This window comes from Oncorhynchus kisutch, linkage group LG4 (genome assembly GCF_002021735.2).
Source record: "Oncorhynchus kisutch isolate 150728-3 linkage group LG4, Okis_V2, whole genome shotgun sequence".
Taxonomy (NCBI): Eukaryota; Metazoa; Chordata; class Actinopteri; order Salmoniformes; family Salmonidae; genus Oncorhynchus; species Oncorhynchus kisutch.
Genome location: NC_034177.2, coordinates 74,175,041 through 74,196,083, shown reverse-complemented (window position 1 = coordinate 74,196,083; position 21,043 = coordinate 74,175,041). Strand labels below are relative to the sequence as shown.

General features: G+C 42.3%; 1 protein-coding gene across 1 annotated transcript in view; it reads right to left on the bottom strand.

Moving 5' to 3' along the window:
- Positions 1-21,043, bottom strand: part of LOC109888803 (glutamate receptor ionotropic, delta-1) — a 339,173-nt gene that overhangs the window by 98,983 nt on the left and 219,147 nt on the right. The window contains exon 4 of the mRNA XM_031823618.1: positions 2,347-2,552. Within this exon, the coding sequence (XP_031679478.1) occupies positions 2,347-2,552 (206 nt within the window). The remainder of the gene's footprint in view (positions 1-2,346; positions 2,553-21,043) is intronic.

The following is a 21,043-nucleotide window of genomic DNA, read 5'->3' as shown; positions in this document are numbered from 1 at the left end:
CTATTGACTGTTGACATCTAGTGGAAGGCATAGGAAGTGAAAACTCATCCATATTTCGCTGTAATTTCAATGAGAGCTTGGTTGAAAATCTGCCACCCCCAGAAAAAATTGAAACAGGAAGTGGAATTTCTCAGTTTTTTGCCTGCAATATGAGTTCTGTTATACTCACAGCCATAATTCAAACAGTTTTAGAAACGTCAGAATGTTTTCTATCCAATACTACTAATAATATGCATATAATAGCAACTGAGACTGAGGAGCTGGCTGTTTACAATGGGCACATTTTCGTCCAAGCTACTCAATACTGCCCCTGCAGCCATAAAAAGTTAAATTGATCTGTTTGTCAGTGTCAGCAGAGTAGGCCTAGGCTACCCCATGATTTGGTATATTAAAAAAGATTCTGCTAATGTTTCCAGTCATATCAGAATTGCATGAAATGTGTTTATCAAAAGCCACATTTTTTCTAGGTCAAAGAAAGAAGAAATGTATCTGATATAGTTTATAGGCCTATGCCACTATGGGCTCAGCCATGCACAGTGATTAGTTTAAGTTATATTAATAGCCTAATAAATTAGAACTATCCAATCTACTCATCACATTAGGATGAGTAGACTTTCATTAGTCTACAAATGTGATGATAGATGTATGCAATGTTTATTATAAAGGTATGGTGAAATAATTGCTTCCCCAAGACTTGCAACTCACGTGTCGCCTATGAGAGAGACGCATGCTAATAGCTAGACTACAAGCTATTTAGCTAGTTAGCTCATGTTGGCTAACTTGAGTCTTGTTGTTAACACCTGGTTAGCATAACAGCTAACAGCTAAACTAAACTCGTAATTTATTAGACTCACCAGTGATGAAATGATCAGAGCAGAACCTGTACTGACAGCTGTCTGGGTTCAGGTCTTGACAGGCAAAAAGGTTTCTTCGCTTTTCTGAGAGTTCTTGAGTTATCTCCTTGGTGTTTCATGATTGCGGGTAATCTGAAAAAACACTTTTCCCCCATTGTCTTTCTTGCCTTGTTAGAGCAGTCAAATACTGCACAGAAATTGACCAACTAGTGAATAGACTCGTTTTAGGCACTGTTATCATGCAGCTTAGGGTAGCCACTCAGCTGTTGTCATTGGAAGAATTGATGTGGTGGTCTTCCAACATGGCCACCAGGAGGTGTTGTATGTCAGCTGGCAACCCTCTTTAGAGTGGAATCACCATGACAACATTGCCATTTCAAACCACGTAGCCATGGTTATGGTGTTGTTCATCCAATTGCATTACCATGCGGTAACAGTATATTTTCATATTAGCTACTTTAATGTAATTACAGACATCATTTTGCTAGGACTCTCTGGGATTGGTCTGAGTGGGGAGGGGAAAACTGAAAGCTATCTGTTATTGGCCTAGAGGTTTGGAACTCACGTTCTCATTGGTCTATTAACAAATTTAACATCTGGTGATGTCACCAGGCAGGACAAAGCTCCGTCCCGCCAAAACTGGTTGAAATTTCAGGCGTTCTTTTCAAACAGCTCTTACACTAAAAGGGCATTATCATCATTTTCACAATTTCACAGTATTATTCCAACCTCATAGTGTGGAAGATTTTGACTGCACTGGGCCTTTAATGACTTTCTATATCATTAACATATTTGGTCCCTTGCTGGTTTATACATGATCATATTATAATTTGGCCTCTGGAGTGCTAGGTAAATGAAGGATGTGTGTTATTAATCTATGAGAGTGATTGCGGTTGCGGGAACAACAGAAAAGGGGCTTACTGATTAAAGAGTAGGAAAATATATAACATGCACTTGAGCATGCAGGTATGCACATATCCACCAAGACTTTGAGTTGTGGATCATGTCTCGCGGCAGGAAGCAGCTCACCTGTCAAAACAGTCATGAGCTACAAGACGGCAACTTTCTTTTTTTTATTACCCCCAAAAGCCTCTAATTAATTGAAATGGAGATCAAATCACGCACAATCTGCCTACACCTAGTAGTGAGGAAAACAGATGCTGTGGAATTCACAGGGGGGAGATCAAACGGGTGTCAAAACTTTAAAGCCATGGTGTATTCACTATCTGTGTTGTAATTTATTAATATACAGTGCGTATGCTTAATTTTCAGGATGATAACCAGTTGAAATTATTTTTGGGATATGTAGGGCATTCACCTGTTTCACTGTCCAGTTGGCCTGTGATACCGTACATCTCATTTCATCTCCACATTTCAACTCCCTCTGCAGGGTCATTTGAGATTTCCCCATATCGAAATAACATCACCATTTGACCTTTCAGCTAATCCCAAACAGAACAGAGGGTACCATGCTGGTGACCACACCCCTCACCTGGTGGATGAACACCTGTGCTCCTCTGGGGCTCATGAGAAGCACGGCCCGCCGCAGCGTGTCCCGGTAGCGGTTGAGCTCCTCAGTCCGCATGGTGCTGAACAGGTTGGTGAACACCCTGCTCACATTGCGGTCCACCCTCTGCAGAGACACGTCCAGACCCTGCCGAGACGCCTGGTCCAGGAATGTCTGCAGTCCACGGATGTCTGAAAGAGAAGCAGAGACAAACAGTTGAAAGTACAGCCAAACAACACAGGAACATCAGAGGCAGGTGCAACTGTAACTAAGTTGAACTGATTAACTGATTATTTTATAAAATTTTTGCTCACAACATTGACGTTTAGGTCCAAAAGGCCTTCCTGGAAAAGTGACAGTAGTGCCTCCCTTCTCTAAAGGATATTGGACAGGTTTGTCAGTTCATTCTCCACTCTGGCATGTTCAAGCTATTTCAGTGGCAGTAAATGTGAAAAGCTTTCAGCGATCAGCATCAAACAGCTTTGCTTCCTTTTGTTATAAGCCAAAAAATGTAACATGTTTTAACAGGTGTTTGAATTTCTGTTGTATACCTACCAATGCTTCAGTTTCAATACACAGATTTTCTCTGTTTATAGGTTACAGCCAGTGAAGTTAGTGGCGGGTGTGCATCCCCCAGAGAAATGTGGAGGGAAGCCTCTCCAGAGATGTTGTGCAGAACAGGCAAATTAAAGGGGGAGGGAAGCCGGGATCTCCACAGAGAATTAACAAGCCAACAGCTGTAGCTGCAGCCATGCCAAATGTCAAACTGGATTTTTAAAGAGAGGTGAACCGTGCCATTTGCAAAGAGTGTCTCACTCTGCACAGTGGGAATAGTGGCAATCTTCTCTGTGTGTGGGTTTGTGGTTTTTCCCATTCTTCTCTCATTGCACCTCTAGAGGATTAATTACTTATTCAGGACCCTCATCAGTGTTCAGAGCAGACAGTCCACAGAGGTGGAGTCTCCACACGCATGCACACATGTACGATCACACACATGCACACACGCACACACACATATGCATTGTATATCAGACAGCATATAGCTGCATTCACAAATTCGCTAGAGAGGATAGAGAACTGACAGTGCTAACATACTAGTCAGCCTATTAGGTACACCAACCTGTTCAAGAAAATGGATCGCTCCTACAGACAGTGACCGTGGCTTGCTAAATAAAGCAGGCAGACAGGCAGCAAGACATTCAGTTACTGTTCGATTGAATGTTAGAACCTGCAAAACGAGTGACCTAAGCGACTTTGAGCGTGGTATGATCATCAGTGCCAGGCATGACAGATCCAGTATCTCAGAAATGTCCGGCCTCCTGGGCTTTTCACACACGACAGTGTCTAGGGTTTACCGAGAATGGTGTGACAAACATCCAGCCATAGGCAGTCCTGTGGGAGAAAACAGCTCGTTGATGAGAGAGGTCAAAGGAGAATGGCAAGAATTGTGCAAGTTAACAGGCGAGCCACAAACAGACAAGTAATGTCTCAGGTCAACAGTGGTGCACAGAAAGACATCTCAAACCGCACAACTCGTCTCGAAGAGGCTATTGCAGCAGACGACCACGCAGGGTTCCACTCCTATCAGCTAAAAACAAGAAGAAGCGTCTCCAGAGTTTCCTGTTGCATCATGCTGATGGTGTAAGCAGCATGAGTCCATGGACCCATCCTGAATGGTACAGGCTGGTGGCAGCAGTGTAGTGATGTGGGGAATGTTTTCCTGGCACACTTTAGGTCCCATGATACCAATTGAGCAAAGTGTCTATGCCCCGAATAATTCAGGCTGTTCTGGAGGCAAAGGGGGTCCGACCAGGTACTAGATGGGTGTACCTAATAAGTTGTATGTTGTTGTGTTCATACTGCTCAGGGCCACAAAGGGAAATTACAATAACAATAAAACACTTGACCAAATTCATGCAGCAGACCGACATACTGTGCACATCTGCTTTCTTCCTTGTGCTCTTTTGGTCAGAACTATAGGCCCATGTCTGGCCACAATAACTTCACTCACAATGAACAAATGCACGTAACATTTCTGTTGTACTTTCCAAAATGTACTCTTCAGGATTCATATTTCAGACATTGTATTTTCTCCTGATCCCCAACTCATTTTGAAGCAAAAGTGTGGTGTTTTCTCTCTCTCTTTATTTCTCTCCCCGTCTCGAGTTTACCTAGCCTATTGTGAAACAGGGAAAATAAGTTATTGGTTTCACGATTTCCCTTTGTGAAAAAAACACTTCTGTTTTCATCTTGAAACCAGAGAATGAGAGTAAATGTAATGGACTAGAAATGAGGCCTCAAGGACAATGGACAGGTTTACTCAAGTCATTCCCCAAGGCAAATGTACGGAGAATAACACAACGTCAACTTTGGTGCTGCCTTTAAAAAAAAAAGTTTTCAGTGGCATTTCTCTCATACCACCACAAAATGAATCCTGGATGAAAGGCAGCCATGCAATAGCTCAGGGTGAGGGCCCAGGCTAAGATGGCTGACACTGACTTCAAAGTCCCAGTGCTACACCTAGGGCTGCCTTCCAGAGCACAGCTACACTATCCTGGCCATGGACAGGGGGCAGAAAAGAGGATTAATGGGGAATTATGGGTCAGATTTCTGGACATGTTTTCTCAAGCATCACTTCTGAATACAAATCTGGAATAAATATACTCCATCTCGGAGAGAGAATTCAAGGTCTTGCAGTGAATCTGCTATGAGGCTCAGTTTCATCACACAAAAAAATATTAATAGGCTACCTTATCTTGATTTTTTGGCAAAAAAGAATTGACCAGAAGGTAGCGAGATGTTTTTACATGAGTTCCCATAAGCTGTTTCTCAAACCAAGTATAAGATATCTCTGCAGACCTATTGGAGTATGACAGGCATTATGCATAAATCTGCATTATATCACAGTATGCACAAACACATTTAATAACCTTTGCTTATGATTTAATACACTTGTGGTGAAAATATCTGCAGCATCATTTAGAAAACATTTGCTGTCATAACACCTTGATAAATAAAGTATTGTGGGCAGACAGAAAACAGCACTTGTATCGCATACAGTACATCTTGATGGAAATGTGTTCTATATGCATCAGCCTTTTGTGTACTGAGGCAAATGCCATTACAAAGATAAGACCTCATCCTCCCGTTCCTCTGTCAATCATGATATCAACCTCCATCTATGTTAATGCAGCCTAATTAGATTACTCAGACTCTAATCGACTTCAGTGCCTCTGATCAGAGCTTGACATGCAAGGGCGGTGGAGGCCATGGCATCCTCATTGTGTGTGTGTGTGTGCGTGTGTATGTGTGTGTGTGTGTGTGTGTGTTTGTGTGTGTGTGTGTGTGTGTGTGTGTGTGTGTGTGTGTGTGTGTGTGTGTGTGTGTGTGTGTGTGTGTGTGTGTGTGTGTGTGTGTGTGTGTGTGTGTGTGTGTGTGTGTGTGTGTGTGTACATATACAGGTGTATATGTGGGTGAACTTAAAGGGAAAAAAAATCATGAAAATCATGTCAATTTGGTGAAACACACACACACACACACACACACACACACACACACACACACACAAGCACAAACACACATTGTAAATCAGACAGCATACAGCTGCATGAACAAATTCGCTAGAGAGAATAGAGAAGTGACAGTGCTAACATACATTGTTGTGTTCATACTGCTCAGGGCTACAATAACAAGAAAACACTTGACCAAACTCATGCAGCAGACCGACATAATGTGCACATCTGCTTTCTTCCTTGTGCTCCTTCGGGCAAAACTATAGGCCCATGTCTGGCCACAATAAACTCACTCACAATGAACAAATGCACATAACCTGGAGCGTAATTTCTGTTGTACTGTCCAAACTGTACTCTTCAGTCTATCGATTTGGTGAAAGCCTATTTTCTATCAGTGGGTAAAATAAACAATTTCACCATGATTTAACTTGTGGTCCAACTGTGAAATCAGGAAATCATGTAGGAACTCGCCACACGCTTTTAAAACAATTACCTCTCCAGATCCCCAAATCTGCCAATAGATGGTATGGGCATACTTGTCTAGAACACATCTATCTTCTATATCGTCACGACAAAGTACAGTGCCTTCTGAAAGTATTCATACCCCTTGACTTATTCCACATTTTGTTGTGTTACAGCCTGAATCCAAAATGGATTACACCCATCTACACACAATAGCCCATAATGACAAAGTGAAAACATGTGAGTGGGTTGATTCACTGTTGTGGTCATCCTGTCTGGGTTGGCGCCCCCCCCCCCCCTTGGGTTGTGCCGTGGCGGAGATCTTTGTGGGCTATACTCAGCCTTGTCTCAGGATGGTAAGTTGGTGGTTGAAGATATCCCTCTAGTGGTGTGGGGGCTGTGCTTTGGCAAAGTGGGTGGGGTTATATCCTTCCTGTTTGGCCCTGTCCGGGGGTGTCCTCGGATGGGGCCACAGTGTCTCCTGACCCCTCCTGTCTCAGCCTCCAGTATTTATGCTGCAGTAGTTTATGTGTCGGGGGGCTGGGGTCAGTTTGTTATATCTGGAGTACTTCTCCTGTCCTATTCGGTGTCCTGTGTGAATCTAAGTGTGCGTTCTCTAATTCTCTCCTTCTCTCTTTCTTTCTCTCTCTCGGAGGACCTGAGCCCTAGGACCATGCCCCAGGACTACCTGACATGATGACTCCTTGCTGTCCCCAGTCCACCTGGCCATGCTGCTGTTCCAGTTTCAACTGACCTGAGCCCTAGGACCATGCCCCAGGACTACCTGACATGATGACTCCTTGCTGTCCCCAGTCTACCTGGCCATGCTGCTGCTCCAGTTTCAACTTCCACCTGACTATGCTGCTGCTCTAGTTTCAACTGTTCTGCCTTATTATTATTCGACCATGCTGGTCATTTATGAACATTGAACATCTTGACCATGTTCTGTTATAATCTCCACCCGGCACAGCCAGAAGAGGACTGGCCACCCCACATAGCCTGGTTCCTCTCTAGGTTTCTTCCTAGGTATTGGCCTTTCTAGGGAGTTTTTCCTAGCCACCGTGCTTCTCCACCTGCATTGCTTGCTGTTTGGGGTTTTAGGCTGGGTTTCTGTACAGCACTTTGAGATATCAGCTGATGTACGAAGGGCTATATAAATAAATGTGATTTGATTTGATTTGATTTGATGTATTTAGAAATGGTTGCAAATGTATTGAAAATTAAATAACTAATTTACATGAGTATTTACACCCGAGTCAATCACCTTAAGGCGGTGATTACAGCTGCGAGTGTTTCTGGGTGTCTAAGAGCTTTGCAAACGTGGATTATACAATATTTGCACATTATTCTTTTTTAAATTTGTTGTTGATCATTGTTAGACAGCCATTTTAAAGTCTTGCCATAGATTTTCATGCAGATTTAAGTCAAAACTGTAATTAGGCCACTCAGTGTCTTCTTGGTAAACAAGTCCAGTGTATATTTGGTCTTGTGTTTTAGGTTATTGTCTTGCTGAAATATTAATTGGGCTCGCAGTGTCTGCTGGAACGTAGACTGAACCAGGTTTTCCTCTAGGATTTTGCCCATGCTTAGCTCTTTTTAATCAAAAATAAAACCCTAGTCCTTGCCAATGACAAGCATACCCATAACATGACACAGCTACCACCATGCTTGAAAATATGAAGAGCGGTACTCAGGGAAGTGTTGTACTTGCTCCAAACATAGCTCTTTGTATTCAGGACAAAAAGCTCTTTGTATTCAGGACAAAAAGCTCTTTGTATTCAGGACAAAAAACGGCCGTTTTACTATTGCAAACACGATCAATGTTTTGGAATATTTTTATTCTCGACAGGCTTCCTTCTTTTCACTCATTTAGGTTAGTATTGTGGAGTAACTACAATGGTGTTGATCAATCCTCAGTTTTCTCCTATCACAACTGTTAAACTCTGTAACTGTTTTAAAGTCACCGTTGGCCTTATCGTGAAATCCTTCAGCGGTTTCTGTCCTCTTCTTTCCAATGGCTGCCCTTCAGGACATCTACAGCACCCAGTGTCACAAGAAGGCCAAGAAAATCATAAAGGACCTCAGCCACCCAAGCATGAGCCTGTTAATAACTACGTTATCATCCAGAAGACAAGGTCAGTACAGGTGCATCAATGCTGGGACTGAGAGAATGAAAAAGCTTCTATCTCAAGGCCGTCAGACTGTTATTAAATAGCCATCACTAGCCGGCCTCCACCCAGTACCCTGCCCTGAACTTAGTCACTGCCACTAGTCGGCTACTACCCAGTTACTCAACCCTGCACCTTAGAGGCTGCTGCCCTTTGCACATAGACATGGAACAAAGGTCACTTTAATAATGGAACACTGGTCACTTTAATAATGTTTATGTACTGTTTTACACATTTAATATATATATATATATATATATATACAGTGCCTTGCGAAAGTATTTGGCCCCCTTGAACTTTGCGACCTTTTGCCACATTTCAGGCTTCAAACATAAAGATATAAAACTGTCTTTTTTGTGAAGAATCAACAACAAGTGGGACACAATCATGAAGTGGAACGACATTTATTGGATATTTCAAACTTTTTTAACAATTCAAAAACTGAAAAATTGGGCGTGCAAAATTATTCAGCCCCCTTAAGTTAATACTTTGTAGCGCCACCTTTTGCTGCGATTACAGCTGTAAGTCGCTTGGGGTATGTCTCTATCAGTTTTACACATCGAGAGACTGAACATTTTTCCCATTCCTCCTTGCAAAACAGCTCGAGCTCAGTGAGGTTGCATGGAGAGCATTTGTGAACAGCAGTTTTCAGTTCTTTCCACAGATTCTCGATTGGATTCAGGTCTGGACTTTGACTTGGCCATTCTAACACCTGGATATGTTTATTTTTGAACCATTCCATTGTAGATTTTGCTTTATGTTTTGGATCATTGTCTTGTTGGAAGACAAATCTCCGTCCCAGTCTCAGGTCTTTTGCAGACTCCATCAGGTTTTCTTCCAGAATGGTCCTGTATTTGGCTCCATCCATCTTCCCATCAATTTTAACCATCTTCCCTGTCCCTGCTGAAGAAAAGCAGGCCCAAACCATGATGCTGCCACCACCATGTTTGACAGTGGGGATGGTGTGTTCAGGGTGATGGGCTGTGTTGCTTTTACGCCAAACATAACGTTTTGCATTGTTGCCAAAAAGTTCAATTTTGGTTTCATCTGACCAGAGCACCTTCTTCCACATGTTTGGTGTGTCTCCCAGGTGGCTTGTGGCAAACTTTAAACAACACTTTTTATGGATATCTTTAAGAAATGGCTTTCTTCTTGCCACTCTTCCATAAAGGCCTGATTTGTGCAATATACGACTGATTGTTGTCCTATGGACAGAGTCTCCCACCTCAGCTGTAGATCTCTGCAGTTCATCCAGAGTGATCATGGGCCCCTTGGCTGCATCTCTGATCAGTCTTCTCCTTGTATGAGCTGAAAGTTTAGAGGAACGGCCAGGTCTTGGTAGATTTGCAGTGGTCTGATACTCCTTCCATTTCAATATTATCGCTTGCACAGTGCTCCTTGGGATGTTTAAAGCTTGGGAAATCTTTTTGTATCCAAATCCGGCTTTAAACTTCTTCACAACATTATCTCAGACCTGCCTGGTGTGTTCCTTGTTCTTCATGATGCTCTCTGCGCTTTTAACGGACCTCTGAGACTATCACAGTGCAGGTGCATTTATACGGAGACTTGATTACACACAGGTGGATTGTATTTATCATCATTAGTCATTTAGGTCAACATTGGATCATTCAGAGATCCTCACTGAACTTCTGGAGAGAGTTTGCTGCACTGAAAGTAAAGGGGCTGAATAATCTTGCACGCCCAATTTTTCAGTTTTTGATTTGTTAAAAAAGTTTGAAATATCCAATAAATGTCGTTCCACTTCATGATTGTGTCCCACTTGAGGTTGATTCTTCACAAAAAAATACAGTTTTACAGTGCCTTGCGAAAGTATTCGGCCCCCTTGAACTTTGCGACCTTTTGCCACATTTCAGGCTTCAAACATAAAGATATAAAACAGTATTTTTTGAATACTTAGGTAAATTAGGTATTTCTTTTTTCATAAAGTATGAAGTATTGTGTTTCGACTGATGAGGAAAAAAACTACTTAATCCGTTTTAGAATAAGACTGTAATGTTTAAAAAGAGGTGTGAATACCTTCCCGAATGCACTGTATATACAAAAGTATGTGGACACCCCATCAAATTAGTGGATTCGGCTATTTCAGTGACACCCGTTGCTGATGGGTGTGTAAAATCGAGCACACAGCCATGCAATCTCCATAGGGAAACATTGGCAGTAGAATGGCCTTACTGAAGAACTCAGTGACTTTCAACGTGGCACCGTCATAGGATGCCACCTTTCCAACAAGTTCAGTTGGTCAAATTTCTGCCCTGCTAGAGCTGCCCCGGTCAACTGTAAGTGCTGTTATTGTGAAGTGGAAACGGCTCAGCTGTGAATTGGTAGGCCAGACAAGCTCACAGAACAGGACTGCCGAGTGCTGAAGCGCATAGCGCATAAAAATCATCTGTGCTCTGTTGCAACACTCACTACAGAGTTCCAAACTGCCTCTGGAAGCAACGTCAGCACAATAACTGTTTGTCGGGAGCTTCATGAAATGGGTTTCCATAGCCGAGCAGCTGCACACAAGCCTAAGATCAGCATGTGCAATGCTCACCGCCAGCTGACTCTGGAGCAGCGGAACTGCGTCCTCTGGAGTGATGAATCACGCTTCACCATCTGGAAGTCTGACGGGTGAATCTGGGTTTGGCGGATTCCAGGAGAGAGAACGCTTCCTGCCCGAATGCAGAGTGTAAAGTTTGGTGGAGTAATAATGGTCTGGGGCTGTTTTTCATGGTTTGGGCAAGGCCCCTTAGTTCCAGTGAATGGAAATCTTAACTCTACAGCATACAATGACATTCTAGACGATTCTGTGCTTCCAACTTTGTGGCAACAGTTTGGGGAAGGCACTTCACTGTTTCAGCATGACAATGTCTCCATGAACAACGTGAGGATCATAAAGAAATGGTTTGCCAAGATCGGTGTGGAAGAACTTGACTGGCCTGCAGAGAGCCCTGACCTCAACCCCATCAAACACCTTTGGGATGAATTGGAACGCCGACTATGAGCCAGGCCTAATTGCCCAACAATAGTGCCCGACCTCACTAATGCTCTTGTTGCTGAATTGTAGTCCCCGCAGCAATGTTCAAAATTTCAGTGGAAAGCCTCCCAGAAGAGTGGAAGCTATTATAGCAGCAAGGGGGGGGGGGGCAACTCCATGTTAATGCCCATGTTTTTTTTAATGAGATGTTAGACTGTCCCGTTCTGACCTTTATTTCCTTTGTTTTGTCATTATTTAGTATGGTCAGGGCGTGAGTTGGGGTGGGCAGTCTATGTTTGTTTTTCTATGATTTGGGATTTCTATGTTTCGGCCTAGTATGGTTCTCAATCAGAGGCAGGTGTCATTAGTTGTCTCTGATTGAGAATCATACTTAGGTAGCCTTGGTTTCACTGTTTGTTTGTGGGTGATTGTCTATGTTAGTTGCTTGTGTCAGCACAGTTCTCATTATAGCTTCATGGTCATTATTCCTTTATTGTTTTGCATAGTTTTTATTCAGTGTTCAGTGCTTTCTTTAATTTAAAAAATCATCATGAACGCCAACAGACATGGCAACTCTGCGCTAGCTCCTAAGCACCTTTACTGTATTTATATCATGAACGCTGCGCTTTGGTCCGCTTCATACGACGACCGTGACATAGACGAGCAGGTGTGGACATACTTTTGGTAAATTAGTGTATGTGTATGTGACCAATATATTTTATTTAGTTAGGAAGGAAGGATGTCTGTATATTTGTAGTGACTGTGTGTATTAATACAGCATCCAAAGTGTAAGGAATGACTTCACCATGCTCAAAGGCATATTCAGTGTCTTTTTTAATTATTTTTTATTTTAACCCATCCACCAATAGGTCTTTGTGAGGCATTGGAAAACGTCCCTGGTCGACTGGGGGACCTTACAGATAATTGCATGCGTGTGGTACAGAGATGAGGTAGTCATTCAAAACTAATGTTAAACACTATTATTGCACACACAGTAAGTCCATGCAACTTGTTATGTGACTTGTTAAGCAAATTGTTTTTTATCCTGAACTTTAGACCTGCCATAACAAAGGGGAAAAATACTTGTTAATGCAACACATTTTAGCTTTACTTTTTTAATGAATTTGTTAATTCTAAAAGCGTAATTCCACTTTGACTTTATGGGGTATTGTGTGTAGGCCAGTGACACAAAAGCAACATTTAGTGCATTTTAAATTCAGGCTGTAGCACTAAAAGGTCAAAGGGTGGGAATACTTTCTGAAGGTACTTCATACACTGAGTATACAAAACATTAAGAACATCTGCTCTTTCCATAGTTAGACTTCTTTTAAAGATATCGGGCCCAAAAATGGTTACTGTTGTACACCACTACATTTAGTGAAAAATAATCAAATGGATACAATACTTTGAACTGTCTCTGACTTTCTTTATGCATTAAAGGGATACTTCAGGATTTTGGCAATGAGGCACTGTATCTACTTCCCCAGAGTCAGATGAACTTGTGGATAGTTTTTTTTAAAGTCTCTAGCATCCTAATGCTAACTGGAAGTTGTGCTAGCGCTAGGTAGCAACTACCTTCAAACTGCACGCAGAGACATGCAATTTTAATTCACAAGTTTATCTGACTCGATAAGTCTATAACGGGCCTCATTGCCAAAATCCCAAAGTATCCCTTTAAGGCCAATCTCCTGCGATGTGCGGCAGCTAAATCAATCTCCCACCTAATACCAGTCTAATACCTCCTCCTCTGAGAAGATAGCAGGCCATAAAGAGGGCAGTGACAGATGTCCCACTCCACACTCATTATGAATCCCAGGTAATCTCGACACCGCCCAGGGAGGAGCACGCATCCAGGGCCAGTTTTGATTCACTACAAAAAATGTGACTTTATTTAGGTATTATACACTGAGTGTACAAAACATTAGGAACACCTAATATTGGGACGCATCCCCTTTTCCCCTCAGAACAGCCTCAATTCTTCAGGGCATAGACTACAAGGTGTCGAAAGCATTCCACAGGGATGCTGGCCCGTGTTGACTCCAATGCTAGTAAGATGACGCCGACAGACATGGCAACTCTGCGCTAGCTCCTAAGCTGTATTTTGTTTTTTTGTCTATTATTTCAAACATTATAAGCCCAGAACGTTTTTGTGTTATTACATACAGGTGGAAAGAACTTTTGGATATCCGAGCGGGGGTAACTCACCAGAATTACGACCGGGAAAATGACTTTCCCAAATTTGATCCTTTGTTTGAACCCCCAGGGCAATTGAACTTATCCCAGAGAATGCTCCAAGACGCCGCCAGTGGAGAAGAGGTATTCGGAGAGGACTTCTAGTCTGACTCAGGAAGTATATTACTCGCTAATGTTCAGCGACAATAAAGTAGAGGAGCTCAGGGCAAGGATCTCCTTCCAGAGTGACATCAGAAACTGTAACATACTCTGTTTCACAGAATCATGGCTCTCACCGGATATACTGTCTCTGTCCATACAGCCAGCTGGGTTCTCAGTAAATCACGCAGACAGGAATAAAGTACTTGTGTATGTTTCATTATTAACCAACTCATGGTGTGATTGTGATAACATACAAAAACTTAAGTAATTTTGTTCGCCCGACCTACAATACCTCACAATCAGATGCCGACCTTATCACCTCCCAAGATAGTTCTCTCCAGTTATATTCACAGCCGTGTATATTCCCCCTCTAGCCGATACAACTACGGCCCTCAAGGAACTACACTGGACTTTATGAAAACTGGAAACCACATATCCTGAGGCCGCATTTACTGTAGCTGGGGATTTAAACAAAGCAAATTTGAGGAAAATGCTACCGAAGTTCTATCAACACATTGACTGTAGTACTCGCACTGGGAAAGCACTAGATCACTGCTATTCTCTCTTATGGGATGCCTACAAGGCCCTCCCCAGCCCTCCTTTCAGCAAATCAGATAACGACTCAATTTTGCTCCTCCCTTCTTATAGGCAGAAACTCAAAAAGGATGTACCAATGTACCAGTATTGTACCAGTATTCAACGCTGGTCTGACCAATTGGAATCCATGCTTCAAGATTGTTTTGATCACGCGGACTGGGATATGATCCGCGTAGCCTCAGAAAATAACATTGATGTATACACGGACACGATGACTCATCAAGATGAGTTCATTAGGAAGTGTATAGGGGATGTTGTTCCCACTGTGACTATTAAAACCTACCCAAACTGGAAACCGTGGATAGATGGTAGCAAACCTCTCCCTCAACCACCACATTTAACCATGGCAAGGTGACTGGGAATATGGTTGAATACAAACAGCATAGTTATTCCCTCCGTAAGGCAATCAAACAGGTAAAACATAAGTACAGAGACAAAGTGGAGTCACAATTCAATGGCTCAGACATGAGATGTATGTGACAGGGTCTACAGACAATCACGGATTACACCGTGAACACCGATGTCTTTCTCCCAGACAAGCGAAACACCTTCTCCGCCCACTTTGAGGTAAACACAGTGCCATCGATGCAAACCATTTCCATGGAGTGTGGGCTCTCGTTCCCCATGGTCGGTGTGAGTAAGACATTTAAGCGTGTTAATCTTTTGCATGTAGGGGGAAGTATTATCGTTTTTGGCTAAAAAACGTGCCATTTGAAACTGCCTATTTCTCAGCCCCAGAAACGAGAATATGCATATAATTGTCAGATTAGGATAGAAAACACTCTAAAGTTTCCAAAACTGTAAAAATATTGTCTGTGAGTATAACAGAACTGATGAAAATCCAATCAGGAAGTGCATCTTATTTTGAAACCTCTGTTCCTATGCATGCCTATCCTCCATTTAAAGGGATATCAACCAGAGTCCTTTTTCTATGGCTTCCCTAAGGTGTCAACAGTGTTTAGACATAGTTTTAGGCTTTTATTTTGAAAAATGAGGGTGAAACATCACATTGTGTAAGTGGATAGGTGGGGGCTCTCAGAGTAAGTTTTGCGCTACAGAGTAAAGCGGCCATTGTTTCTCCCGGTGTTATTGAAAAACCTACACACCCGGTTTATATATTTTCGAATATATATTTTAAAAACCACCAGGATTGATTATAACATTTTTTGACATTGTTTCTGTGGACATTATGGATATTATTTGGAATTTTCGTCTGCATTGTGGTGACCGCTCTTTCCTGTGGATTTCTGAACATAACGCGACAAACAAACAGAGGTATTTTGGGTATAAAAATAATCTTTATGGAACAAAAGAAACATTTGTTGAGTAACTGGGAGTCTCGTGAGTGAAAACATCCGAAGATCATCAAAGGTAAATGATTCATATGATAGATTTTCGTGACCTAGCTACTTAATGCTTAGTGTACATAATGTTTTGTTATGCTATCGATACACAAACGCTTGGATTGCTTTCGCTGTAAAGCATAATTTCAAAATCTGAGACGACTGGTGGTTTAACAAAAGGCTAAACTGTGTTTTGCAATATTGCACTTGTGATTTCATGAATATGAATATCTTTTAGTAATATTATTTGTCTGTGGCGCTATGCTAATCAGCGGTTGCTGATGAAAATGATCCCGCTAACGGGATGGGTAGCGTCAAAAAGTTTACCCTCACAAGGCTGCCGGTCCAGACGGCATCACTAGCTGCGTCCTGAGAGCATGTGCAGACCAGCTGGCTGGAGGGTTTATGGACATATTCAATATTTTTCCTTATCCCAGTTTGCTGTCGCCACTTCCTTCAAGATATCCACCGTTGTTCCTGAACCCAAGAAAGCAAAGGTGACTGAAATAAATGACTATCACCCCGGAGCACTCACTTCTGTAATCATGAAGTACTTTGAGAGGCTAGTTAAGGATCATATCACCTCTACCTACCTTACCCTAGACTCACTTCAATTTGCTCTCCGCCCCAATAGATCCACAGATGATGCAATCACCATTGCACCTCACACTGCCCTATCCCATCTGGACAGAAGGAATACCTATGTAAGAATGCTGTTCATTGACTATAGCTCAGCCATAGTATCCTCCAAGCTCATCATCAAGCTTGGGGCCCTGGGTCCGAACCCTGCCCTGTGCAACTGGATCCTGGACTTCCTGACGGGCCGCCCCAGGTGGTGAAGGTAGGAAACAACCCCTCCACTTAACTGATCCTCAACACAAGGGCTCCACAAGTGAACATGCTCAGCCCCCTCCTCTACTCCCTGTCCATCCATGACTGTGTGGCCACACACGCCTCCAACTCTATCATGAAGTTTGCAGATGACACAACAATAGTAGGCCTGATTACCACCAATGACCCGACAGCCTACAGGGAGGAGGTGAGTGTTCTTGTGGAGTGGTGCCAGGAAAATAACCTCTCCCTCAACGTCAACAAAACTAAGGAACTGATTGTGAACTTCACTGACGATCTGAAATGGTTTACCAACACAGACAATGTAGTGAAGAGGCACAACACCACCTCATCAACCTCAGAAATTTGGCTTGGCCCCTAAGACTCTCACAAACTTTTACAGATGAGAGCATCTTTTCGGGCTATATCACCGCCTGGTAAATCAACTGTACTGCCCGAAACTGCAGGGCTCTCCAGAGGGTGGTGTGTTCTGCCCAACGCATCACAGGGTGCAGACTGCCTGCTCTCCAGGACACCTACATCACCCGATGTCACACGAAGGCCAAAAAGATCTTGAAGGACATCAACCACCCGAGCCACGGCCTGTTCACCCCGCTATGATCCAGCTGGGACTGAGAGACTGAAAAACAGCTTCTATCTCAAGGCCGTCAGACTGTTAAATAGCCATCATTAGCCGGCTACCACCTGGTAACTCAACCCTGCACCTTCCAGGTGTCACGTTCTGACCATAGTTCTTTTGTGTTTTCTTTGTTTTAGTGTTGGTCAGGACGTGAGCTGAGTGGGCATTCTATGTTGTGTGTCTAGTTTTCCCATTTCTATGTTTGGCCTGATATGGTTCTTAATCAGAGGCAGGTGTTAGTCATTGTCTCTGATTGGGAACCATATTTAGGTAGCCTGTTTTTGTTGGGTTTTGTGGGTGGTTGTTTCCTGTCTTCTGTCTTTGTGTCTATGCAACAGATAGGACTGTTTCGGTTTTTCAAATTTTTGTTTTGGTATTTTGTAGTGTTCACGTTTATTGTCTTTAGTAAACATGTTGAACACTAACCACGCTGCGCTTTGGTCCGATCCTTCGTCCACAGAAGAAAGCCATTACACCAGGTTGCTGCTTTATATACATAGACATAGAATCACTAGTCACTTTATTAATGGAACACTAGTTACTTTAAAATATATATATTAATAATGTTTACATTCTGCTTTAATAATTTCATATGTACAGTTGAAGTCGGAAGTTTACATACACTAACAGGCTGACTACACCACTCACGTCACGTGCATGAGCGTTGCAAACTAAATTTTGAAATCTATTTGATTCAATTATTGCACCCACACTGCTCGTGCACGCCAACGAGTGTCTGCGTTGCCAAGGGCTAAAATAGAAGTCAGTTCTATTTCTGACGCAAATCACGCTGCAAGTCCTGCCTCTCCCATCTCCTCATTGGTTTATAGAAGCAGGTACCCACGTGCCATCTCCTCATTGGTTATACCCATGTGGGTGACTGAAAGACGAACGAGGTCAGTGGCGGTAATACACATAATTTATGAAAGTTGCCAATCGCAATATAAAGTCAAGAGCAGAAAAGGCCTGGAAGGAGGAGAGATGACTATAAACGATTCGGTTGACCGTGTTATGTGTGGATTAACTGGCGGAGTAGAGGACCTTGTGCATTTCAGGTAAAATAACAACTCAATGTTTATATCCCAGGACAAATTAGCTAGCAACAGCAAGCTAGCCATAAAGGACAAATAAACTAGCAAGTGCAAGCTAGCTAGCTAAATTGCCGGAAATGTTTAATGCTTTTCGACCTGTCCCCAAAATAATATAATTCGTTCAGACTTTGTTTTAATATTTTAACCTGCATGTCGGGATCGCGTTTGGTGTGGGGGACAAAATAGATTTATGCACGATGGCGCACGATGGTGCTCGCTCGCAGCCAGTTTGGGTTCCGTGTTAGGTTGGAGTCATTAAAAAACAACTCCAAAAATGTCTTATTAACAAATTATAGTTTTGGCAAGTCGGTTAGGATATCTACTTTGTGCATGATGCAAGTAATTTTTACAGACAGATTTTTTCACTAATAATTCACTGTATCACAATTCCAGTAGTGTCAGAAGATTACATACACGAAGACTGTCCCTTTAAACAGCTTGGAAAATTCCAGAAAATGATGTCATGGCTTTAGAATCTTCTGATAGGCTAACTGACATCATTTGAGTCAATTGAGGTGTACCTGTGGATGTATTTCAAGGCCTACCTTCAAACTCAGTGCCTCTTTGCTTGACATCATGGGAAAATCAAAGGAAATCAGCCAAGACCTCAGAAAAAAATTGTAGACCTCCACAAGTCTGGTTCATCCTTGGGAGAAATTTCCAAACTCCTGAAGGTACCACGTTCATCTGTACAAACAATAGTACACAAGTATAAACACCATGGTACCACGCAGCCGCCATACCGCTCAGGAAGGAGACGCGTTCTGTCTCCTAGAGATGAATGTACTTTGGTGTCAAAAAGTGCAAATCAATCCCAGAACAACAGCAAATGACCTTGTGAAGATGCTGGAGGAAACAGGTACAAAAGTATCTATATCCACAGTAAAATGAGTCCTATATCGACATTACATGAAAGTCCACTCAGCAAGGAAGAAGCCACGCTCCAAAACCGCCATAAAAAAGCCAGAATACGGTTTGCAACTTCACATGGGGACAAAGATCGTAGTTCTCTGGTCTGATGAAAAAAATATATAACTGTTTGGACATAATGACCATTGTTATGTTTGGAGGAATAAGGTAGAGGCTTGCAAGCCGAAGTACACCATCCCAACCGTGAAGCACGGGGGTGGCAGCATCATATTGTGGGGGTGCTTTGCTGCAGGAGGGACTGGTGCACTTCACAAAATAGATGGCATCATGAAGTAGGAAAATTATGTGGATATATTGAAGCAACATCTCAAGACATCAGTCAGGAAGATGAAGCTTGGTCACAAATGGGTTTTCCAAGTTGACAATTTTTATTTTATTTTACCTTTATTTAACTAGGCATGTCAGTTAAGAACAAATTCTTATTTTCAATGACGGCCTAGGAACAGTGGGTTAACTGTACCTTGTCAGCTCGGGGGTTTGAACTTGCAACCTTCCGGTTACTAGTCCACCACTCTAACCACTAGGCTACCCTGCCGCCCCGACAATGACCCCAGGCATACTTCCAAAGTTGTGGCAAAATGGCTTAAGGACAACAAAGTCAAGGTATTGGAGTGGCCATCACAAAGCCCTGACCTCAATCCTATAGAAAATTTGTGGGCAGAACTGAAAAAGTGTGTGCGAGCAAGGAGGCCTACAAACCTGACTCAGCTACACCAGCTCTGTCAGGAGGAATTGGCCAAAATTCACCCAACTTATTGTGGGAAGCTTGTGGAATGCTACCCAAAACGTTTGACCCAAGTTAAAGAATTTAAAGGCAATGCTACCAAATACTAATTGAGTGTATGTAAACTTCTGACCCACTGGGAATGTGATGAAAGAAATAAAAGCTGAAATAAATCATTCTCTCTACTATTATTCTGACATTTCACATTCTTAAAATAAAGTGGTGATCCTTACTGACCTAAGACAGGGCATTTTTACTAGGATTAAATGTCAGGAATTGTGAACAACTGAGTTTAAATGTATTTGGCTAAGCTGTATGTAAATTTCCACTGTATTTTGTCAATGACACTCCGACATTGCTCGTCCTGATATTTATATATTTATTAATTCCATTATTTTACTTTTAGATTCATTTTTATTGTTGTGATTTGTTAAATATTACTGCACTGTTGGAGCTAGGAACACAAGCATTTCGCTACATTCGCAATAACATCTGTTAAATATGTGTATGTGACCAATAACATTTGATTTCATTTGATTTGATGCTTCAAACAAGTTGTCTGGATGTCCTTGGGTAGTGTATCATTCTTGATACATGTGGGAAACAATTGAGAGTGAAAAACCCAGCAGCGTTGATGTTCTTGACCCACTCAAACCAGTGCGCCTGGCCCCTACTACTATATCCCGTTCACAGACACTTAAATATTTTGTCTTGCCCATTTACCCTCTGAATGGCACATATGCACAATTCATATCTCAATTGTCTCAAGGTTTAAAAATCCTTCTTTAATCTGTCTGCTCCCCTTCATCTACACTGATTGAAGTGGATTTAACAGGTGACATCAATAAGGGGTCATAGATTTCACTTGGATTCACCTGGTCAGTCTATGTCATGGAAAGAGCACAGGTTTCTAATGTTTTGTACTCTCAGTGTATATGCACATTCCAATAGCCTTTCTCAATATTTAAATGTTTTCACTTTATTGTTTTCAAAGTAAATGTTAGTTTTAAAAGATGCCTGCCGTTTTTGCTAGTTTTCTCTTCTTCTTGGTCAGTTGATGTCATTGATTG